Below are 25,794 nucleotides of genomic sequence, written 5' to 3' on the forward strand. Positions count from 1 at the left end.
GTGGTCTCTTGTAGCCAAGTAAATAATATGTATTAAGGGAACGATCAGCCATGTCACATGCTGCTGATCGGTCAAGCATTAAGATGATGACCAAGTGATGACCTCTAGATTTAGTAATTCCGTGACTACTGGTGACCTTGAAAAGAACAATGTTGCTAAAATGCTGACAGAGAATAGGGCAGAAGAAATTAGGAGACCACGATTATAAGCAATCCTTTCAAAATATTTTGCTGCAAAGAGGAATAGGAACAGCTGCCACCAGGGAAAATGGGTTAAAGAGAAGGTTTTACATTTTCTTTCATTTTTAAGGGTGGAAGAAAAAAATAGCAAAATATTAAAATACTGGTGGGAATAACTGCTAGAGTGAAAACCTGACGTTGACAGAGAAAGTCAAACTGCTGAGGCAATTTCCTCGACTGCCTAAGATGACATGGAATCTAAGTGTATAAGTGTATAAGGAGAGAGAGAATTGGGGTACCTGGGTGGCTCAGTCAGCTGAACATCTGACTTCGGCTCAGGTCATGATCTCAGGGTTTGTGGGTTCGAGCCCCGAGCCCCACAAGAGGCTCTGTGCTGACAGCTCAGAGCCTGGAGCCTGCTTCAGATTCTGTATCTCCCTCNTACCCAGGAAGTGGATCTGCAGAGTGGCAGAAGGATCTCCACAGTTGGAAGGAGACAGCTTGGCGGGATTGAGGGGTGTGTATGTGAATTAGGGGAAGTAAGATGGCACTGGCACGGAGGGGAGGGGGCCCTTTCTGTGGAGAGACAAAAGGAAGAGAAAGAGAGAGACTGTAAAAGTACAGCATCAAGTTAGCACAAGAGGAAAAGCTCTCTGGACCACGGGCTGGGGAACAAGAAATACAGACAGTGACAGTTTCTTTTTTGCAAACAGCCTTTGTAGCTGAAACTCGAGGTTCGGAAGTTTTCTCAGAGCAGGGCCAGGAGCCACAGCGTGTATAACCTGGTGTAGTGATCTCAGGGGAGGAGGGAGCCAGCCCCTGAGTGTAGAGCTTGGTGTAGTGATCTCAGGGGAGGAGGGAGCCAGCCCCGGAGTGTAGAGCCTGGTGTAGTGATCTCAGGGGCACGCTGTGAGAGAACAGTACCCTTCCCCCAGGACTTTGGGAAGAGGGTTTATGGCCTCCCCAAGGACAAAAGACCATGCAGGTGCCAGCCAAAGGCCTTTTATCAGCAGGGAGGAGAGGCCCTACTCTGGATCGGGGGAGAGGAGCCACCCGGAGCTGGGTCCCTTAAGACTCTGGGTTTGTTTTTTTTTAAAAATATTTTTATTTATTTCTAGGAGACAGAGAGAGAGACAGCGTGAGCAGGGGAGGGTCAGAGAGAGAGGAAGATACAGACTCTGAAATAGGCTCCAGGCTCTGAGCTGGCAGTCAGCACAGAGCCCGATGCGGGGCTCGAACCCACGAACCGCGAGATCATGACCTAAGGGAAAGTCGGACGCTTAACCGACTAAGCCACCCAGGCGCCCCAAGACTCTGGGTTTTGAATCCCAGCCGAGTGCCTAGAAGGCGCAGGAGAAGTGTGAAGCAGGGCAAGCCAACCACCTGCACTATTCTGTGAGGATGTCCGGTGAGGAGAGACTGGGGTGTCACCATCCCCTCCCCTCCTCAACATGGAAGGGCTTCAGAGAGCAGCACAGCGGCCCTGGTGGAGGTGAGATACACTTGCACCAAACTCTACCCTCCGTGCCCAGCGATCTACTGGGGGGAGACTGACGCTGAGCAAAACAGACGGCCTCTCCTGCAGACTAGCACAGCCACGGGTCCCTGACATCAACGGACAACTGGGGGATTTTTTTCTTTTATTATTTTCTTTTAGTTTTCTTTCTACGCTCTTTTGTTCTTTTGGAATCGGGCTCATAGTTCCAGATTTGTTTTTGGTCAATTCTTATTAATAAATCTTTTTTGTTTGTTTGTTCAGGCATTCTTATTCTATTCTTTTTTCACCTTTTTTCTGTCTTCTTTATCTTCCTTTCCCTTTCTCTAGATTTAGCCTTATAGTTTTTTTGATTTTCTGTTTGGTCTTCTTTTCCCCCCTTTCATTTTTCTCTTTATGGGATCAGGCTCCCTCCGCCCCAACTTTTCCTTTTTTCCCCCCAGGATTATTACTTCAACTAACAAAGCACGCCCGATTGAAAGTCCAAGCACTCCAGCACTACAAGCAAGAAGGAGCTCTGTGGAGGACTGACCAGTGGGACAGAGCAGCCAAAACAAAACCACAGAGTGCACACAACATACACCAAAACCATTTCCTGAAGTACCAGGCCCTGGGCAGTGTATGAACCCTTTTAAATATAGTAGTTCTCGGGGCACTTGGGTGGCTCAGTCGGCTAAGTGTCTGAACGGCTCAGGTCATGATCTCACGGTTCGTGGGTTCGAGCCCCGCATTGGGCTCTGTACTGACAGCTCGGAGCCTGGAAGCTGCTTCAGATTCTGTGTCTCCCTCTCTCTCTGACCCTCCCTTGCTCACGCTGTCTCTCTCTCTCAGAAATAAATAAAACATTGAAAAATTAAAAAAAATATATATATATAGTAGTTCTCACAGGTACAGGACACGTAACAAGCTTTTAAAACACGAAAAAGACAGAAACAGCCTAAATGACAAAACGGGAGGAATTCTTCCCAAAAGACAATTCAAGAAGAAATCACAGCCAGGTATCTCAAAACAGATACAAACAATAGATGTGAACAACAAGAATTTAGAATGATGGTCATAAGACTAATAGCTGGGCTTGAAAAAAGCACAGAAGACATCAGAGAAACTCTTGCTGCACAGATCAAAGACCTAAGAACTAGTCACAATGAATTAAATAATGCTATTAACTGAGCTACAAAATAAACTAGATACAGTGACAGTGGGGATGGAAGAAGCAGAAGAGAGAATAGATGAACCAGAAGATAAAATTATGGAAAATAATGAAGCTGAAACACGCTCCCCTGACTTGTCAGGTTGAAGCAGCACTGCTCCCATTCTTCCTTCAGTCTCTACTCAAAGCCGAGCTCATCGTGGAAGCCTTTTGAAACTACCTATTTAAAATAAAAACCTACGCATCCACATGTTCACATACCCTGTCCCAATTTCCCAGCTTTATAGAGAACAATACTCTACAACAATCAGCATCTGATATATTTACTCTTTGATCCTGCCTATGAAAAATTAGGTCCTTGTTGAGAGTGACTTACTATTTTTCACTGAAACATACCATGCCTAGCATTCAGTAGGCATGCAATTATTTGCTGAATAAACGACTATATAAATATTGTCCAATGATAAGCCAAGGAGTGTAATCAGAATCATTTCATTTTTTTATAGAACTTTTTTTTCGGGGGGGGGTAGTTAAAGAATGCCCTTTGTTTTGCTTTGCTTAACTTTCAATTTACTAATCCCTAATAAATCTCAAGTTCCACCGATATGTCAAAAATCTGTCAATATTATTTTTCAAATGACCTAACAATACCAGTATATTAGAAGTGGCTCCATTTTTTTCCTAGAGATATCCTCAGTCTTTATGCTTCAGTTAAACTAGCCTACTGTACAGCTGTCATTCTGCATCCACAATTCAACATTAACTTTTTTGGTTTACTAACATTCCTGTGGATGACATTCTCTAATAGTTCTCCAGGAAAAGGTGCATGGGAAGCAGTTTCTGAATCCTTGCATGCTGAAAAATATCTACATCTCACACTCACATTAATAATTTTAGCTATGGGGGCGCTTGGGTGCCACGGTCGGTTAAGCATCTAACTTTGGCTCAGGTCATGATCTCACAGTCTATGGGGTCGAGCCCCACATCAGGGAGCCTGCTTTGGATTCTGTGTCTCCGTCCCCCTCTGCCCCTCCTCCACTCATGCTCTGTCTCTCTCTGTCTCAAAAATTATAAACGTTAAAAATAATAATAATAATTTTAGCTATAGAAGGGGCACCTGGCTGGCTCAGTCAGTGGAACGTGAGACTCTTGATCTTGGGGTTGTGAGTTTTAGCTCCATGTTGGTACAGAGATTACTTAAAAATAAAAGTATCTTTTATTTTTTTAAATGTTTGTGTGTGTGTGTGTGTGTGTGTGTGTGTGTGTGTGTGTGTGTGAGAGAGAGAGAGAGAGAGANAAAGAGAAGCTGAAGCAGGATCCAGGCTCTGAGCTATCAGCACAGGGCCCAACATAGGGCTCGAACTCACAGACTATAAGATCATGACCTGAGCCAAAGTCGTAAGCTTAACCAACTGAACTACCCAGGTGCCCCCTAAAAAAAAAAAAAAAAAAAAATCTTAAAAAAAAAAAAAAACAATTTAGCTATAGAAATGTATGTTGAACATCTTTCCCTCTCAACTCCCAACTTTTGAAATCACTGTTCCAGCATCTCCTATCTGTTGGAATTACTATATTTAAAGATCCTATTTAGATTTCCATTTCATCACACATTGCCTACTTCAGAAACTTTGCTGATCTTCATTTTAATCCATAGCATACTGTCATGCTATATGATATATACTTTTTTGTAGGTCTTTTTCTTTTTAAATCAACGTACTGAAAAGACAAATGGGTCATTTCAGACTGTCAATGCTAGGTTCTTAGGAGAATTTCTTGAATTACTTATTTGATCATTTATTTTTCTTTAATTCATACTGGCTGGCTGTTGGATATCTTGTCATTTTCGTTTTTTTAAATGTTTGTTTATATTTGAGAGAGAGAGAGAGAGAGAGAGAGAGAGAGAGAGAACGCAAGTGAACAAGTGGGGGAGGGGCAGAGAGAGGGTGGGAGACAGAGAATCCCAAACACTGACAGCACAGAGCCCCATGTGGGGCTAGAACTCACAAACTGCAAGATCATGACTTGAGCTGAAGAGTCAGAGGTTTAACTGACTGAGCCACCCGGGGACCCCTTGTCATTTTCTTACCTATTTTTTGCTTTCTCTTTTTGCTCTATTTTCCAGGAGACTGACTAGAATTTATCTACCAAGCCTATTACTTTTTTACTTCAGCTATCATACTTCCGGGAGCTCTGTCTTCTTTTAATGAATTCTTTTCCAAAGATTCTATCCTTGCTTTGTGACCAATAGCTTGTCTTATCTTTCAGGATGTCATAATTTTGTTTGCCTTTGTATTTCCTTTTATTCCTATATTATTTATGCTTTTCATGACCTTTCTTTCAGTGTCTTGGTCTCTTTCATGTAGGTAGCTGTCAATCAGCCATGTGTACAGCTGTAATGACTAATAAAGACTCGTATAACAAGACTGAATGTAGCTGGGGATGTTAGTTAAACATCAAAGTTAGAATCTCTGAGATGATCTTGGCTTTACCTTCATGAGCACATAATGGTGCCAGAGTTCCAGGCATCACATCCTAATTCAAGGATGGAAAAAGCTGGAAAAGGGCTGATATCAGCAACATTTGTCCCTTTTAAAAATTACAAACTAAGCAGAATTCCATTTGGATTTTATGGGCATAAACTGTGGATCAGAGCTAGCCAAATGCCAGGAAAGCTGAGAAAGGAAATATTTAGCTTTTCCAGTCTCTATATTTGAAGCCAGGCGGAGAGGGAAGAGTTAAGAACTCTCACAACAGCCCACAATGCATGGCATATGGCACACGAGGGTGGCTCTCCTCAAATGCTGGAGGATCCTTTCATCTGTTCACATTCTAGTATACAGTAAAACCTTAGTTTGTCAGCATAATTCGTTCAGGAAACATGATTGCAATCCAAAGCACGCATGTATCACAGCCAATTGCGAGGACAGCTGGGTTAGTTGTAATCATGTAGTCGGTATCACCGACCATGTGTACTGCAAGACATTGCTCGTTTATCAAATTAAAATTTATTAGAATGTTTGCTCGTCTTGCAAGACATTTGCAGAACAAATTAGTCGCAATCCAAGGTATACTTAAAAACTGCTAAGAGTCATGTGTGAGAGCACTTATGAACCGGTGGGCTTCAGTGAAGGCAATCATTTTAATTAGAAATGAACCCAAATGTCAACATTTAGAGGCCTCTTCTGATCACCTTATCCAGAGAGTAAAAAGGCTTCTAATTTGAGAGGGGAGGGGCAGGAAAACAAATAAAGAGGGGTAAAGTAGAACCAAAAAATGTCACTTCTGGCAATCTGGAAGCAAGTCTGGGGAACTGAAGATGCCACTGTTTATGCAGATGTACACTTAACCTCCCTGATGTCAGTCATATGGTGCTGGCTTCAGCAGCACATATACCGATGTCGGTCATATGCCTCATCCCCAGTCTTCATCTAGACCTATTACCCCCAAAAGAATAAGCCCAATTTTTGTGATACCTATTGCCTCTAAATCCTAATCCTTCATAGGTTTCTGGGAATTAAATCACATGGCTTTCTTTGTATATCCTTTGGGTTGTAGTTCATTCAACTCTACTAGGTCAATGATCAGATCCACCAAATACTCAATCCATTTCCCAGCTTTTGGAAAATTCATTGAAACATCCATTGGTGTCTCTTCTCTCATTCTTGTTTTGTTTTTTTGGATTTTTTTTTTAGTCTATACTTATTTCATTCATTTATCATGAACAGAATAATTGGGAGATGGAATAAACTCCATAGCATAGCTAGAAACCATGTAATTTTCTGAGGTACAAAGTTTTATAAAGTATAGATTCAAATCAAGACCCTGAGATCAAGACCTGAGCTGAGATCAAGAGTCAGACATTTAACCATCTGAGCCACCCAGGCACATATTTTCCTTTTGGAGAACAACTTCCAAGGCCATAAAGCATAAAGAAAACCGAAGGCCTCAATAAAATGTTATTAAAAAGAGAAAAAAAAGAAAATATCAGTCACAATGTTAGTAATAATAGCTAATAATAGCTAAATGGTTACTGAGTACTTATTGTGCTAAGCACTTTATAGGTACAATTCTCACTCAATCCTTATAGTCAGCTTATAAAGTTGGTACTATACTATCTCCATTTGAAAGATACACAGACATACATCTTTATCCCTATAATATGTAGCAATAATCTTTAAAAGGAGGTGGGGGAGACCCAAAACTATAATTATATACTGTGTAAGTCCATGATTATGGAATGAGACTAACCTTTTCGATAAATTAAAGATTCAACATAAGATGGGGTGCCTGGGTGGCTCAGTCGGTTAAGCGTCTGACTTCAGCTCAGGTCACGATTTCATGGTTCATGGGTTCAAGCCCTGTGTCGGGCTCTATGCTAACAGCTGGCTCAGAGCCTGGAGCCTACTTCCAATTCTGTATCTCCCTCTTTCTCTGACCCTCCCCTGCTCAAGCTGTGTGTGTGTGTGGCGCTCTCTCTCTCTCTCAGAAATAAAACATTTTAAAAAATTTTAAGATATTACTAAGAATAGTAAAACAAAATCAAGCTAAGGAAAGAATGAAGATATAAAAGAGAACTGTGAGAATTAGAACACTTTTTTTAAAAGTTTGTTTAGAGAGAGAGAGAGAGAGAGAGAGAGAGAGAGAATATCCCAAGAAGGCTCCGCGCTGCCAGTGTGGTGTGGGGCTCGATCTCACAAACTGAGAGATCATAACCTGAGCTGAAATCAAGAGTCTGCTCAACCAACTGAGCCACCCAGGAGCCCCTAGAATACTTTTAAAGAGCAGAATAAGTGACTTTAAGAACTGGATCACTCAAATGACTAATAAAACAATCAAACCTATGGCCAGGCTATAGGAAAAGGAAATAAACTCAGCTATACAACATTATTAAGAAGAGATATAATCCTATTTTTGTAAAATCTTAATGCTGTTTAATTTTAAGTATGTTTTTAAAATCTCTACTGTTTGAACAGATGATTTTCAAAGAAAACATAAATGATCACAACTGCATGCATAACTGACTCAAGAAGAGGTGGGAAACCAAGTGACTTGGTCACATTTTAAAAACACTGAGCATACAGGGGACTGAGCCCGTGAAGGTCCTAAAAGGCCTTAAAGTCCAGGGAGGGAAAAGGAGGGGGAAAAATGAAACCCTAAGTGTTGGTGAAGATAACACACCCAAAGGGAACTGGTTTTAAGGTTAAATATTTCTGACAGAGAAGGAAGGTGCTTTACAGGTTAAGAAATAGCATTTGTAAAAGCAGAGTTAGTTTAAAAAGGGGGGGTGAGGGATGCTACTAGAAATGCACAAATAGGAATTAACACAAAAAGGAGTCTGGCTTTTGTTTCAATGACCAGGAGTACTGAAATGTGCTACCTGATAACACTTTGCCTGGTGCCTCAGGCTATATGCTAAAGATACATTTACAGGGGGCATCAGGTCACATGGCATCAGTTCAACCTAAGGGGGGGCCAGAGACAGGTCAGTCAGTGACAGTGAACCCATATTCCACACGACAGAGCTCCAATAAAAATTCTAGGCACCCAGGGTAAGATGAGCCTCCTTACTGGCCATATTCCATGTATACTGTCATGTATCACCGCTGAAAAGAGTGAGTTATGTCCAAGATGCCACTGAGAGAAAAGTGGAAGCCACACATCTGGAACACTCCTAGACTCTTACTCTGCACCAGGCATCTTTCCCTTGAATGATTTTAATCTGTATCCTTTCATTATAATAAATGTAATCATTGGTATAACAACTTTCAGTGAGCTCTAGCACATTATCTAACAATTCCAGTAAATTACTGAATCTGATGGTAGACTCAGGAAATCCTGAACTTGCAATGGTGTCAGAAGGGTGGTTTGGGGGCTCCTCAAACTCTGCATTTGGTGTCAAAAGTGAGGGGGCACTTGTGGATTGTTCTCTAACTTCGCAGTTGGTATCAGAATTGGAATTCACTAGAATGATCCTGACTCACTGAAACGTGTGGTTTGGGAAAAGGAAGGATGAGAGAGCAGGGGTGAGGAACCTCTGATCCCTAGATGACTACCTGGTCACTCATATGGGACTGCAGCGGAAGTTATTAGAGGTACGTTACTGATGGAATTTAGAAAGGTGGACCCAACTCTCAGGAGTTGACTCACTGATAAATAAAGACATGCAAACTAATGAGAAGCAATACAATCCCTTGGTTATTGATTTTATAGTAGCTAAAATGAAGTGGATTAGGGAAGATTTTGACTGGGCAAAGCTTAGGTTTCAGCTAGTCTGAAATGTGGCACTAATAGCCTCAGGGCCACTCCAAAGGGAAAAAGTATACTGGGAAAACAGAGAGAGAGATGAGAGAGAGTACCTCTATGACTTCTGATCAAAGAATGTAGTCCAGGTTGAGGAAAAGAGAAAACTAATGAAATCAAAGATTACATTACAAAAGAATGTCTCATTTTTGTAGATTGATGCTTCCTGAAGCTACTAAAATATTGTGAGAGTGATTACCTCAGAGGTGGCACCACTGGTTTTGAATGATGCAGAACAGAAGAGCAATGTCTGAATTGATGCAGGACCGACAACTCACTACCACCACCACAGTGAACAACCACAGATGGCTGGTTATGCATAATCCAGACACACAGGAGGTCATTCCCAAGGACACTGCTAGCCCAGTGCACTAGATAAATGACCCCATAAAGTTTGTTGACCCTGAAATGGAGGACTGTCCTTCTACGATAAATGCCAAGTGGAATTTCCCAGAAGAAGTACCTGATATGCTCCTCTTGCAAGCCATGCTGGACTGGCATTATCAAGACCAGGATATTCACCTACTGGACATGCCTCTTACTGAGGTCATAGTAAATGCTGTGATTAAGGGGGAACTCTTCCATGGGCACCCCATGTAACTTTACTGCTGCAAAATCTAGCAATGATCTGAAAAGCCTTAACAGATTTACTGTCTCAGATTCCCATTATGCATCTTACAGATGCTAAGAAAATTAGAGAGATTTAAAAAAAAAAAAAAACAGAGAAAGACAAAGTCAAGGGATTTAACACAGCAGGATGGAAATCTTCAGATGGCTATTTAAAAATGGGATGGATAAAGCAGACACTGATAGAGCTGACACAAAGATCCTAATCTAGCATGACTAGAAGTTGGATAGACCAATGAGAGCTACCGCTGCTCCCCAACATTATACAGCCCTAAAGAACTCTTCTGTATTTACCCCAGTTTAGAGAAAATTTAAAAGCCAGAGGACAAAGAGGACAACGAAAAACCTGACCTGGAATTGCCAGGGGTAACTATCCTATTAACTAATCAAATTGAAGACCCAAGGAGAGGCCAGGCTCTTCTGGCTCAACCCCTAACTAGAGAACCATGGCAAAATGCACTTGTGTGGGTAAAACAGCCAGGGGATGGATGAGAGGCATTTCTGGGACTCCTGAACATGAGAGCCCAATGCGCTCTAATTCTAAAATCCGTCGAAGTCCTAATGGGGAGTTACAGTTAGACTGAGTGGAACGGCAATAGTTAACAAGACTAAGGGCTAAAAAAAACTGGATGAAAATTGGAATATCTGAACAGACTGTCTGTGAAGTGGTTACATCTCCCATACATGAACGTGTTATTGGGATGGACACTGTGTCTGACGGGTATTATAAACAGAAAACAAACAAATCCACCTTACGGCCAGGCTTGACTAGGCATGCTAAAATGGGAACCACTGAAAGTGTCTTGAGCCCACAGAAATTTGAGACAATATATGATACCTGGTGGACAAAGAGATTACCACTCTAATGATAAATTCTAAGCTGGAGCGATGTACTGATGAGTTCTCTGAACAATAACAATGTGTACGTAGCCTGTGAGAAAAGCAGATGGCTCATCGAGACTAACGGGAGGCTACTGAAGCTTGAATGAAGTAGCAGCCCCATAACATCAGCAGTCCCAGGTATGACTTAAATACTAGAAAAAGAAACCTACAGCAGGCTGTAAGAGAGTGATACTCAATGACTGACACTGCAAATGTTTTTCTCTCTGCTTCAATCTTAAAAAAAAGAAGAAGAAGAAGAAGCAAAAGCCAAGAACAATTTTCTTTCACATGAAAGGACCCCAATTTACTATATTGCCACAGGGTTATTTCAAGTCACCAGCTTACTGGTATAATATGGTTAGAAGGGATACACTATCTTGATGACACCATGACAATGTCACAAATCAAAGATAAAGGTAGGGCTGACCTAATGCAACGAGGACACACATGACCCAAAGAAGCTGTTGATAAATCCAACAGGTTCAAGGACCTACCCAAACTGGTGAAACTCTTAGGAATAACCTAAGCAGGTGCCACCCTTGACATCCCACAGGAGGAGAAAAAAGAGTTTTGCCACCTGTCCCTAGTACGAAACAAGACACCTAACATTTGGTTGCCATATTTGAATTCCAAAGGACACATATTCCACACCTGGGAATGGTTAGTAGCACCAATCAATACAACTATCCAAAAAAGGCTGTATTTGAATGGGATCCTGAACAAAGGCAGGCCATGTCTGAACTACAAAAAACAGTCTCTCTCCCAATGCTCTTGGGCCCCTATGATCCAGTTAGACATGATTCAGGGAGTGTGAACAACACACACTTCTGTAAACTAGAGCTTATGGCAAAAGCTTGGGAGTGCCACTTTGCAACAACCATTGGGATTTTGGACCAGAAAATTTCTGGATACCACAGTAAAATATATGCCATGTGAGAGAAAATTACTAGTTTACTGTTGGACATTAATTGAGACTGACTCTATGACTGAAGGACAAAAAATCCTCCTGCAACCTGAAATACCCATAATGTCTTGGGTGATGGGGGAACACTCTAGTAAGAAGGCAGTACCCAGAAGAGTTCTGTATTAAATAGAAATGGTTTGTGCAGGAACATGCGACCAGCAGGATGCAGAAGTATTTATTGTATCATGAGGAAATAGGCTCTTTTCCCCTAAGTGTAACTTTGAAATCACGCAAGGAGTTGCTAAATTCTAGAATCACATCGGTGGTGCCCATGAACAGCTCTCTCATAGCCGAAAAAGAGATGCTTGGTTGTCAACTATACTTCAAAACTAAATAATAAATTTAAATTTAAAAGAGAGAGCATGCAGGCGGTTTGGTTTACGGACAGCAGTTCCAAGGCTAAAGACAGCATCTTGTTTAGAAGGCCACCAATGTAACTGCAGACGGTAACAGCAAATCACATCAACGAGCTGACCTGCATGCTGTTTTCCCACTATTAGGGTTCTTACTGAACTCTGCAGGTGATGTCAAAAGTAAGGGTGGTCTTGGGGACTGTCTCCTGGGTACAGATGATGAAGAGAGAAGAGTCTAGTATGACTCAATACTGTAAGCTATACTGAACACTCAAAACTCTGGTAACGGGGCATTAAAGGGTGTTTTAAAAAGGGGGCATGAGTGGACTGACTGGCTCAGTTGGTATCGCGTGCAACTCTTGATTGTGGGGTTGTGAGTTCGAGCCCCAGGTTGGGTACAGAGATTACATAAAAATGAAATCTTTAAAAAATTTTTTAAAATGGTTTAAAGAGTAGGGAGGGACTCTATTTTAGCAAAATAATCCTGGCAGCAATGTAGACACAATGAATTTGACAAGGTAAAACTCAGAGCTGAGAGACCAACTAAGTCTAAGTGTGTTGTAGTAACAGGAACCTAGGGTCTTAAAGTACAGTGACCTGGGTTCTGTAATAGTCTATTCCTGGAAAAAATACAGAAGTGTGAGCTAAAGAAAAGGGAGAAAACATTCAAGAGATAATTAGGACTTGAAACAGTGGCAAAGGGAAATGATGACGGAAAAAGAAGGACCAGCCAGGGTTAAACTCTGAAGGAGAGACCTTCGAAGCTATTCTTTCTTATGAAAGAGGATGCCATCTTCCTTCTCTTTTTTCTTCTCACCAACAATCTGAAAAGGCTTAAGTAACCCAAGACCTCAAAGATCTAACTGCAGCTGTGAGAATGGTAATCTAATGTCTTACTGAGATTATTACAAAACAAACAATGGTAAAATTTGGCCCTCAGGTGAAGGCATCCACAAGATTAGTCACTTCAAGTGAAACATTAGCCAATCTACAGGTAAGATGAAATTTGGGAACAAACTGAGATACAAAGGTTTAAAGTAGCAATTCTAAACAAATGTTCTGTAGAACAGTAAATGACGGCTTAAAAAAGAACAAAGATCATTACTTTTATGTGGTCAAGTGTGAGACATTCCATACACTATGTCTATATTCTATATACCACATGGAAGAAAATGAGCATATGGCCTTAAAACAGATCCAACTGCCTGTGTTCAAATCCAGGCTCTATTCCTTATGGCGAGACCCTGCACAGGTTACTAAAGCTTTTCGGAAACAGGCTCCCTCACCTTCAAATCAGTTGCAATGCCAGTACCAACACTTCATGGGTAGTTGGTATGAATTAAACAAACACACAGCATTTAGAAAAGTGTCTCACACAAAGATGCAGTAATTGTTAGCTACTAGGATTAACATATTCCCTCTTTAAGAGGATTCTACTGAATTCCAATGAACCTAAGGAATTAAAAGCACTAAGACATTCTACAGTGAAGAAACACATTTCAATGTAATTAATCCAACTTAACCTACCCTTTTTTGGGGACAGGAGATTCATAAAACCTATTTCTACCAAATCAGCAGAAGTGTTATAAGAAGAACACTTTAGAAAAGGCTACACTGGGGCGCCTGGGTAGCTCAGCTGGTTAAGCATCTCACTTCAGCTCAGGTCATGACCTCACAGTTTGTGAGTTCAAGCCTTGCACTGGGCTCTGAACTGGCAGTGGAGAGCCTGCTTGGGATCCTCTCTCCCTTTCTCTTTCTCCCCAACTCATACTCTCTCTCTCTCTCAAAATCAATAAATAAATAAACACGGAAGGAAGGCAGGCAGGCAGAAAGGAAATAAATGCTGGACCAAGGGTAAGTAAAACCATCTTTTAAACTATAATACAACTCAATAGAAAATGGGAAATTTACTGGAGGACTGTTATATTCCTGGCTAGAATTTCAGTACATTTCAAGAACAGTTCGAATCTGGGGCGCCTGGGTGGCTTAGTTGGTTAAGCGTCTGACTTTCGCTTAGGTCATGATCTCGCGGTTCGTGGGTTCGAGCCCCGCGTCAGGCTCTGTGCTGACTGCCAGCTCAGAGCCCGGAGCATGTTTCAGTCTGTGACTCCCTCTCTCTCTGACCCTCCCCTGCTCACGCTGTCTCTCTCTCTCTCTCTCTCTCTCTCTCCTAGAAATAAATAAAACATTTAAAAAAAAAAAAAAAAGAACAGTTTGAATCTAATAGACTGGTTATAAGTGAATATAATTCTGAATGTATAACAGGGTTGAAACAGAATCTAATAGACTGGTTATAAGTGAATATAATTCTGAATGTGTAACAGGGTTGAAATAGAAAACTGTGCATTAAAGAATTAGTAATTATGCTTACTTTAGACACTTAAGCAATTTGCAGAAAACCAAGGGATTTACATCTAACATGAAATCAGTATAATTATCCTTTGATGTTAAAATGTGTATCAGTTGGCCATACCCACAGGAAGATTACCTTTTAAGGTTACGGCCCAGAGCCGAAATACCAGTCTACTTGAAAAAAAAAAAAAAGCTTATCTGAACCAGAGGCAAGGCAAATAAAAGAAATAATTCAACTCCCTTCTGGCAAACCCAAATGTAATGATACATTTTTAACGAATATTCATAAGATAATTAGATGTGAACGTGGAAAGCATTAAATAATCAAAAACATATCTGCTTTAAGAAATAAAATATATGAAATTGAGAATAAAATGCTAACAAAATTATGAAATAAATATTTAGAATAGTTAATTTTACAAAACATTTTGATAGTATTTCTTGTTAACCAGTGATAGCTTCCGTACCTATGTTCTTTGTGTTCCAGTAGCTGACAGTCTCTACATGTCAATCTATCACATGTTTCACAGAAAAGCTTCAACTGTTCTTGTTTATGTACAGGGCAGAAAACAGGGCGCTGGCCAGATGCTCCGACAGACTCTGTAGTAAAATAAAACATACATTTTTACACTAAACAAAAATTTTATTAAAACGTCTAAATTCTTATTTATGTCCAAAGAATATAAAGAATAAGTAGAAGTGTTATGAGGCAAAAGAGGGAGGTTAATACTAGATCAATCATTAAAAGTGCTTCTATTCTTACCTGAGACATCTTCTTTCTTCCTGATCAAGTGATCTTTAGTGAATTTTACTCTCTGATGTGCTTCAATACATGTCTTACACAGCCACTCTCCACATTCTACACAAAAGCCAACTGCACTTGCATTGTCTTCACAGCTAGTACATACCTAAGAGTGGAAATAAACACTAATCTACATCAAATTTACAAAATATAAATCCACAAAATAAAAACTTGCTCTCAAATACACTAAGTACCTAGAATTAAAGTATTGTTATCCATTTATCTCCAATAAAATCCCTTTCCTTCCATATCAAACATTTCACGTGAGTAAATCTAAGTCTCAGAACACAAAAACTATATGTAAGTAATGACTTCATCTCATTTCATTAGGTATGAGGGTACAGAACACAGTAAAAATTGTTTACTTTCAACTGGAAAAAGAGAACCATAGCTGAAGTACCCTAAATCATGTAACTAGCCAAACATATGTTTCTCATAATTTACATTTCAGTATCAAGATAAGAACATAAAGAAAAATTGAGAAGCATACCTGTTCTGATTTCTCATCAGAACTGCTAGGAGCTTCAGATGTATCTTTCACAAAATAATTATCCACAAGGTCTATCTGTCTGCATTCTTGGCGGCATACTGGGCACCGTATTACACCAACTACAACACAAGACGTAAACATTAGAAAATATTCTTCAGGAAGAAATAAGGAAAGTGAGCATGATGCCCATATGAAAAGCATTCACTTTTATGGCACAGAAATGTAAAGAAATGAACATCAGGAGCTGAGGAAAATAATCTACTGAGTTATTCCACTGGGGGGAAATAATGCCCTACTTAGGAAGAGAAAACAAGAATTAATCTACAAAAAAAAAAAAATCTAAAAGTGCCTTATTACAATGTATGTTGGCCGAATAATGGCTCCCAAAGATATCCAGATCTTAATCTTGGAATGCGTCTTGTCACTTTATACACCAAAAGCAACTTTGTAGATATGATTAAATTAAGACTCTTGAGATGGGAATATGCTGTCCTGGAGTATTTGATGGGCCCTAAACGTGATCTTATAAAAAGGAGACAGGGGCACCTAGGTGGGTCAGTTGGTTGAGTGTCTGACTTCGGCTCAGGTCATGATCTCACAGTTCATGAGTTTGAGCCTTGCGTCGGGCTCTGTGCTGACAGCTCAGAGTCTGGAAGCTGCTATGGATTCTGTGTGTGGGGGGGGTCTCTCTCTCTCTCTCTCTCTCTCCTTTTTTCCCTTCCTCCTCTTGCGCTCGCTCACTCTCGCTCGCTCGATCTCTCTCAAAAATGAATAAACATTTTTAAAAAACAATAAGATTAGAGTACAGACAAGTGGAGGGTGGTTAGTAATGGAAGCAGAGAATGGAGTAATGTGCTTTAGGGGTCACTATAAGTGGAAAAAGGCAAAGAAATGAATTTTCTCCTCAGAGACTCTGCAAGGAACCAGACTTGGTACTTTGACTCCAGCACATATTCTGACTGTAACCCGGTAAGACTGATTTCAAACTTTAGCCTCCAAAATAGTAAGAAATTAAATTGTGTGTTATTCTAAGCCACCAATTTATGGCAATTTTGTTACAGCAGCAACAGAAATACATGATCTTTCATCTTATCAATTCTGCTTGGTTCAGAACTACTTGAATTCACTTTCATTTGGGAAGAAAAATCACATGTGCTTGAATTTCCTAGTGTTTGAGCATCTATCAGAAGAAAATAAACCTACTCGTTTAACGCACGGAAGTTAAAGTTCAAAGCTAAAAATTAGCAACACAGTCAATACAACAAACTGATTATGTATCAGCCATAAAACTGAGGATACAGCATAAATGACACAATCCTCACTTTCAAGAAAGGGTGCAAGACTAGATGTAATTTTTATAGCTTATACCACACACAACTACAAGAAGCACCACACAGAGACTCGGATGTAAACAAGAGTCCCCACGAGGTGGAAGGACACAAATTACAGAACCTTATATTGTAGTGCTAATGGAAAACAGAAACAAATACAGTGTCATTCTAAAAGTGGAAACCTCAGTCTCCCACGAGATATATATACCCACGAGATATATATACACTGTGAAACAAATTCAAAGTCGTATATTTGAAAACAACACCTAGTTCTTATATTACACAGTGCATACAAAGATCGTGCTCAGAGGAAATACATAAAAACAAATTTTCAAATCAAAGAATGAAACAGTATGGTGAAAAGAAAGGGGGAGAAAGGATATAAATATCTCCACATTTAAGATAGCATAAATGACAAACCTTTCAAGAAACAGTTATAGTTATAAAACTATAAAGGAGATAAGTATAAACAATTGTAGGGGTAAAAAAATATGGGAGCAACTAACTTCTTACAATAAATTAAGTTTTCATTTTAGCGGTCATACTTATACACGGTCTTGAAAAATTCACATTCAGTTATTAGAGTGCAGGAAAGTTTACTTTCTTGACCCTGGTTCCTCAAATCCTGGTTCCTATGGAAAGCCTATCTCTAATACAGGCCCTCAAAGGGCTCCTATGAGATGACCTCTAACTCTTAGAATATTCTGCTTGATAAGACTGTTTTTGTATGCCTGAGGCCTTGGGCCATGCTGTATTCAATTTGACCTGGGGGAGGGGGGTGTCTCAGTAGGTAGCAAGAGTTCTGTGAAGGATGCACCCCTTTGTGACAATGCCCCAAAAACAACTCTAGACATTGGGGGGGGGGGGGCATGCCTGGGTGGCTCAGTTGGTTAAGTGTCCAACTTCGGCTCAGGCCATGATCTCACAGTTCGTGGGTTTGAGGCCCGATCTGGGCTCTGTGCTGACAGCTAGCTCAGAGCCTAGAGGCTCCTTCGGATTCTGTGTCTCCCTCTCTCTCTAACCCTCCCCTACTCACGCTGCCTCCCTCCCCTCTCAGAAATAAAATAAAATGTTAAAAAAAAAAAAAACCCCAGACATGGGGGCTCAGGTAAGCTGAGGCAATACTCCTGGCATATTGTCCCACATAGTTACTTGAAAACTAAGTATCTCCCTGTGCAACTCCACTGAAAGGAGAGCTCCGCAAGCTTGTGCCTATTTTCTCCTGGACTTCACTGCAGGCACCTTTGCTAAATTTAATCTATTTCCTTTTTCCCTGTAATAAAATGCAACCATGAAAATAACAGTTTTTCTGAATCCTGTGAGTCCTTCCAGTAAATCATGGAGTCTGAAGGTGACCTCAAACTCAACTAGGAAAGGAAGAAACAGTATGCAACCAAAAACAGCAAGAGCAAAGTTCACAAAGGGACTATAAAAGATAGAAAAATGTCCACATATACATATAGTTGAAGGATACAAAAGATGAAGAGACATTCTGTTCTGAGCAAGAAAAACTCAGTATTATTAAAATATCCCTTAAAAAATAAATAAATAAATAAAATATCTCTTATACCTGTGTAAATGAATTAATTTGTCTGAAGTCTGTTTTTTTGAACTCACTAAAATAATTATCAGAGTCTTAAAATTTCTACTTTAATCTGGCAAGCTAACATCCCAGTATATGACAATGAAAATTCATCTACTTCTCAATCCAAGCCTCAATTAAAATAACATTAAAGAACGTGGAAGATAAAAGCAATATGCCCTGTAGGGCATCTGGGTGGCTCAGTCAGTTGAGCATCTGACTCTTGATTTTGGCTTAAGTAATGAACCTAGGATTATGCAACAGAGCCCTGCTTTGGGCTCCATGCTGAGCGTGGAGTCTACTTAAGATTTTCTCGGGGCGCCTGGGTGGCTTAGTTAAGCGTCCGACTTTCGCTTAGGTCATGATCNAAATAAACATTTTAAAAAATTAAAAAACATATATACATCCAAAAAGATTAAGGGGATGGAAGTAGCAAAGCACACAAATCAATACACATGCAGTTTCAAGAAATGTAGAAGCAAAAGGATATGAACACTGCAGAGGAAACCCAACCGAGAGAGCACACCAGGAGTGGAGAGATACGTCTCAGAAAGACGCTTATTTGCCTTAAAGATTTTCAGACAAGCTTGGAATTCAGAAATTTGAGGCATGAAAAAAGTTCCAATGAGAGAGAAGGGAATAAACTGAAGTCTGAAGACATCAGCAAATCCATCCCTAGCCTGACTACTACACCTGACAGATTACCCAGCAGCCAAGGTGTCTTACTACCAACACATGAGTTGAAGGTTCTCCAGGAATCTTCCTACTATGTGCTTCTATATTTATTCAGTAAACTTAAAAAGTATACGAATGTTTACTCTGAACATGAAAGCCGTTTTCCATTTGGGTTTATAAGTATGCCCTTGTGTGCCCCTAACTCAATCACTGAGTGACAGCTGTCACACTGGGTTTGGTCATTATACAAAACAAAAACCCAAATTCCAAAGCCAAAGCTGCTGACCACTTTTCTGCACAATATCCCTAGAACTGATTTCATGACACCAAAGTTCAAGTTCTCAGAGACCCATTCAGGCCTATTAGATTATTTAAAAAATTTTTTTTTAATTTTTTTAATTTATTTCTAGGAGAGAGAGAGAGAGAGACAGCGTTGAGCAGGGGAGGGGCAGAGAGAGAAGGAGTGACAGACTCTGAAACAGGCTCCAGGCTCTGAGCTGGCAGTCAGCACAGAGCCCGACGCGGGGCTCGAACCCACGAACCGCAAGATCATGACCTAAGCAAAAGTCAGACGCTTAATGGACTAAGCCACCCGGGCGCCCCAGGCCTCTTAGATTATTTTTAAATGCCAATTTACTAGAATGAATAATTATGGGGAAGACAGAGGAGTATTCCTTTTAAAAGGCCAAACAACACAAGTCTACAAACTAGTCTATCTCCACAGTATTAGGTGGAATTTAGTTTTAGTAAGGTGATTGTTGTGGACTTCCATTCAAGATGGATGACTAAGCAGACCCACTGGAAAGACCACCAGAAATGGCTAAACACAGAAACAGCTAAAATATAACAAATTAAAATGTACTTTGAAAAATGTATAACTGAGTCTACAACCTAAAAGGCAAAACTGTGAAGTGCCAGAAACAAAAGGGAACTCAGAGCTCAAGTGGTCGGGTATCACCTGATGCAAGTGGGACAGAGGGGTTGTAAGTACCACTACTGGAAAAAGGAAGACAAAGATTAAGGGGTGAACCTGAACTCCTTCAAGAAAGCCATGGGGCAGACTTTGGATGTCCTCAACCTAAAATCTTTCCCAGCTCTGGAGTCACCCACAAGAAGTCAGAAGACCAAATAAGCTTTATACATAGACACATAAGCAAAGTTTGCACTATCTGCACAGTACACAGAGAGGCCATGTCAAGAAACTAGTAAGAAGCTTGTGTGGGAGCTTCCAGGTTGGTGAACGCATCGAGATTAAAGGAAAGGCACACTCAGAGCTTCCTCAGAGGGAAGTGCGGCACCCCTTCCCACATACATGGTCCTATGCATCTCTTCCTTCTGGCCATTCTGGTGTTATAACATTTTATACTAAACTGGAAATCTATCTAGTGCTGGATGACTATGGGGACATTCATGATGCAACCTCCAGCCCTGCTTCATGTCTTGGCCCCAGTTTTCCTGGGACTTCAGAAACACTGGCATATAGGTGGCTCAGCTGGTTAAGCGTCCATTTCTTGATCTCACTCAGGTCATGATCTTGAAGTTCCTGAGTTTGGGCCCCAGATTCTGTCTCTGTCTCTCCCTTTCTCTGCCTCTCTCTCTCAAAATAAATAAATGAACGAAAGAAAGAAAGAAAGAAAGAAAGAAAGAAAGAAAGAAAGAAAGAAAGAAAGGAAAGAAAGAAAGAAAGAGAAAGAAAGAAAGAAAGAAAGAAAGAAAGAAAGAAATTAAAAGAAAAGAAAAGAAAGGAAGAAAAGAAAAGAAAAGAAAAGAAAAAGAAACACTAAACGGTAAATCCACCATGAATAAGAAGGAGCCCAAGAAATTCAGTCCAATCCAGGGCACAAGTGGGACATGACGCCAATTGAAGATAGGCTCATACACAAAATTACAATGCATGAAGAAACTCAATACTATTAGAGTGAGTCAACCAACACAACAAAGCAAGAAATAACCACCTAACTCACAGAAAATAAAACAATCTGAAAAAGACTTCAAAAATCTGTGTAAAATATTTAAATAAAGGGACAAACAATCTATGAAAATAGAGCTAAAAAAGAAATAAAATATACTCATCGAATAAACTCAAAACACAAGTTAAATAGCAAGAGAGAACCGAAGAGAAAATTAATCAATTAGAAGACAGATATGAAAAAGATCACGCAGAATTTAGCACAGAGCTAAAGAAAGAAGGAACTACAAAAGAGAGTAAGTTGAGAAAACTAAAGAACTGAATGAGAAACTCCAGTTATGTGTCAAACTGATGTTCTAGAAGTTCATGAAGGTAATGGGGTACAGATGCTATTTAAAGAAGATAATGGCCGGGTTGCCTGGGTGGCTCAGTTGGTTAAGCGTCTGACTTCAGCTCAGGTCAAGATCTCACGTTCCGTAAGTTTGAGTTCCGCAAGTTTGAGTTCCGCACAGGACTCTTGTGCTGACAGCTCAGAGCCTGGAGCCTGTTTCAGGTCTGTATCTCTCTCTCTCTCTGCTCTTCCCCTGCTCCCTCACTTGCTCACTCTCTCTCTCTCTCAAAAATAAATACACATTTTTAAGAAATTTAAAGAAGATAATGGCTGAGAATTTCAGAACTGAAGAAATGAGCCCTCAGACTGCAGTACAAGTCCTGAACAGAAAAAATACAAATAAATCCTTGGGGCGTCTGGGTGGCTCAGTCGGTTGGGCATCCGACTTTGCTCAAATCATGATCACACAGTTCATAGCTCAGAGCCTGGAGCCTGCTTCCGATTCAGTATCTCCTTCTCTCTCTGACCCTCCCCTGCTCACGCTGTCTCTCTCTCTCAGAAATAAATAAAACATTAAAAAGATAAAAATAATAAATAAATAAATACAAACCCACACGTAAACATAGCAAAGATGGAGGGAAAACTATAAATAACTGCTAATATCACAAGATAATCAGACTGACAGCAGACCTAATTAGTAAAAAATAATACAAAATGATAAGAGGAATAAGGTCTTAAAAGCTTTAGAAAAAATAAATCAACTTAGCAATCTATATCCTGATAGCTATTTAAGAGTAAAGCAAATTAAATTTTCAGAAATATAACAATACTGCTCATTGCTACAAGAGTAAAGCATTTAAATTCAACCATATAAAACTGTCAATTTTAGACCACTATGACCTGCAAATATGGTAATTTTATACAGTTTAACCTACTACCAACTTGAAGAATATGGAAAAATACATAGGGGTGCCTGGCTGGCTCAGTCAGTAAAGCATGCAACTCCTGATCTTGCGGTTTGAGGCCCACATTGGGCATAGAGCTTACTTTGAAGAAGAAGAAGGGGAAAAAAAGAACATGGAAAAATATTTAGAAGATGCAAAAAATATAGCAAAATCATTAATAAACATTTTGGTATCTAAATATGCATGAGTTAAAAGTAAATATATATACAGGTATAAATATTAATTTAGGAAGACAAAAACATGAAATTAAAACACTGAACTACAGTAATATATTCTATTATAATCAAACTACAGTTTAGGGGCGCCCGGGTGGCTTAGTTGGTTAAGCGTCCGACTTTCGCTCAGGTCATGATCTCGCGGTTCGTGGGTTCGAGACCCGCGTCGGGCTCTGTGCTGACTGCCAGCTCGGAGCCTGGAGCCTGTTTCAGTCTGTGACTCCCTCTCTCTCTGACCCTCCCCTGCTCACGCTGTCTCTCTCTCTCTCTCTCTCTCTCTCTCTCCTAGAAATAAATAAAAAACAAAAAAAAGAAACACACACACACACAAAAAATCAAACTACAGTTTGAAAAATCGTTCTAAATACAATATGTAGAGAACATTGAGCAATAAAATGTCAATTAAAAAAATAAGGTAAAATCTTGCCTTAACAAAAATAAGCGAGGGCGTCAAAATTCAAATGTATAATACACAGCCAAGTTGATGGAAAGAGAAATGACTGTGCAAACTTTCTTAGCCAGCCAATAACAAGTGTCTGAAGTTAAGACTTCAGTTTGGTACCATGTTTAAGTATGTTCTAAAGACCACATTTTTTAAAAACAACTATTCTAAAACATTAGTAGGAATTTTAGGAACCTTTATTGGCTGCCACTATTTCTTCAGTTTGATTCACAAAAACTGGCTGACAAGACTACTGGGGAAATAGGGACTTTGCTACCACATCTCCCCTGTCTAATGTTTCCCAGCCCAACTTTGCTCTACCCTGCACTTCTGCCTTCACCCCAGTGAGAATTCTAATCTGTTTGAGAATGAAGATTGTGCTAAGGACAGAAAACAATCATGATCAAATCATGATCTAAGTGTGCGTTAATACAAAGTTTACTGTTAGACCAGTTGGTATTTATTGTGAAATTCTTCTATGTTAGTTCAGTTAATGCTCATAAAGCTGCTGTAAAATAGGTTCAATTACTATCCCCAAATCGAGGGTAAGGAAATTGAGCTTCAGAGAAATCAGGTAATGTTCTCAAGGTCATAGGACAATGTAAATAGAGGAGGTGGGTAAGATCTGAAACCACAATATATGAATCTACAACCCATGCCCTTAAAACCTATTGATCCATTAGTAACAAAATAAGGTAAAACTAAGGCAGTCATAATAGAACTACAGAGGATAAATTAAGAGGCAATATTAATTGCTTAATGAATGTCTGCATGATGGAGAGGTAGTAGTTACAGCAAAGGAAAATTAGAAATTCTAGATGATTCACAAGTTTCTGGCATGGGTAATTCATGGATAATTACACACATTACTCAAAATAAGGGAAAAGTAATTTTAGCCAGAATGCAATGAATAAGTTTTGGATAGACTGTGTTTAACTAGCATACTTCTGCAGTTGAAGCATGTAAAAAGGACTATCAGCATTTAACTAGGTAAAATCTGAAGCACAGTTAGGATTACCAAGGGAGAACAGGATCAAAAGAGTACAGTACGCTTCACTATACCAATATTTATGGCCAAGTAGAAGAAAAGCAGTTCACAAATTTAGGACATAGATTTCAACATTTACAACTGCAAATCCCAAGAAGTACATTTTACATTAAAAGCTAGTTAAGAGGCGCCTGGCTGGTTTAGTCAGATCAAGTTTAAGTCAGCTCTTGATCTCAGGGTTTTGAGTTCAAGAACCATGTTGGGTGTAAGGATTACTTAAAGTCTTGGGGCATCTGTTGGGTAAGCATCTGACTTTTGGTTTCGGTTCGGGTCATGATCTCACAGTTTGTGGGTTCAAACTCTGTCAGCACACACACGCTTGGGATTCTCTATCTTTGTCCCTTCCCTGCTCACTCACTTGCTCTCAAAAGAAATAAACATTAAAATTTTTTTCTTAATAAAATAAAATCCTTAAAGAAAAAAAAGCCAATACAAATACACACATGTATAGCTGAAATCAATGGGAATCAAACATGAGTCAACTACTTTTTCTATTTTTCTCCTTTTGGGGGGCGGGGGGGTCAACTACTTTTTCTATTAACTCATGATTAACTTATCATTACTGTACTAATTTACTTTTAAAATTACATACTCCTAGCATGAATGTCAGTTAACTCCTAGCATGACCTAACACTTTTTTTTTTTTTTAATGTAAGCTCCACACCTAATGTCAGGCTTAAACTCACCATCCCGAGATGAAGACTTGTATGCTCTACCTACTGAACCAGCCAGGCACCCCAACCCAACACTTTTTATTCACCCCTAGCTTCTCTTTCCCATACCCTAGAGTGGTCAGTCCAAACCTTTAATCATCAACTCCCCTCTCCTTTCCCTTAGAAAATAATTATGAATAAAAAAACACAGATACATTTTCAGGTGAAGGGAGTAGAAGAAAACCTGCACCTCTGGCCTCTAATTACCTAAGTGGGAGACCAGCTCGAGTGATGAGTGAGAGCGCTGTGAGCTGAGTGCTGTAGACTGAATAATCTGGGAACAGGAAAAACCGGCTAGAAAGAATATCATCAGGTAACATCAACAGTCCCAAGTCTGAAAGGTATAACCATTCCTAAGGCTAATTCCTCTTTCCATCTTGAACCTATTTCCTGTTCAGCTCTATTCCTTCCTTGTTTACACTCAATAATCGGAGCCTAGGAAGTACTACATATATGCTGAAAGAAAGGAAGGCAAAAATTGACTAGATTCTGAAGAAACAGATCACTGATCTTTTCTACAAAATTTCAGAGCAATGGAGATAGCAAAAAGATTTTATTATGAATATGGGGGAGTTGGGAAATATGGAATGCTGAATTTGTTGCCCATTCTTACAAAACATTGGCAATGAAGAGAAGGAAAGACAAGGATTTGCTAAGAAAAGGCAGAATAAGCTGCTTAATAAAGGGAGAAATTGGAGATATTATGTAGAAAATAACTGAAATAATTTATGTATAAACAAACTGGTTTAATATCTACAAAACAGACCATACAGTAATACGTATTTAAATTATGCTGGTAAGTATCCAGCCAGTTTCCACAAGTCAGTCTGACAACCAAATGTAAGACTGACTTGAAATCATGGTTGGATATGGCCACTATGTACATGTATGATCATGTAAGACCAGACATTGATTATCACACATAATGGAACATAGGGGCACCTAGGTGGCTCAGTCAGTTAAGTGACTCTTGATTTTGGCTCAGGTTA

General features: G+C 39.8%; 1 protein-coding gene across 1 annotated transcript in view; it reads right to left on the minus strand.

The window, feature by feature from the left end:
- Positions 1-25,794, minus strand: part of TRIM33 (tripartite motif containing 33) — a gene marked incomplete at its 5' end in the record, with an annotated part of 119,187 nt that overhangs the window by 45,191 nt on the left and 48,202 nt on the right. Inside the window, 3 exons of the mRNA XM_077767809.1 lie at positions 14,770-14,902; positions 15,066-15,210; positions 15,595-15,713. Coding sequence (XP_077623935.1) covers positions 14,770-14,902; positions 15,066-15,210; positions 15,595-15,713 — 397 coding nt within the window. The remainder of the gene's footprint in view (positions 1-14,769; positions 14,903-15,065; positions 15,211-15,594; positions 15,714-25,794) is intronic.

This window comes from Crocuta crocuta, unplaced genomic scaffold, assembly GCF_008692635.1.
Source record: "Crocuta crocuta isolate KB4526 unplaced genomic scaffold, BGI_CrCroc_1.0 scaffold180, whole genome shotgun sequence".
Taxonomy (NCBI): domain Eukaryota; kingdom Metazoa; phylum Chordata; class Mammalia; order Carnivora; family Hyaenidae; genus Crocuta; species Crocuta crocuta.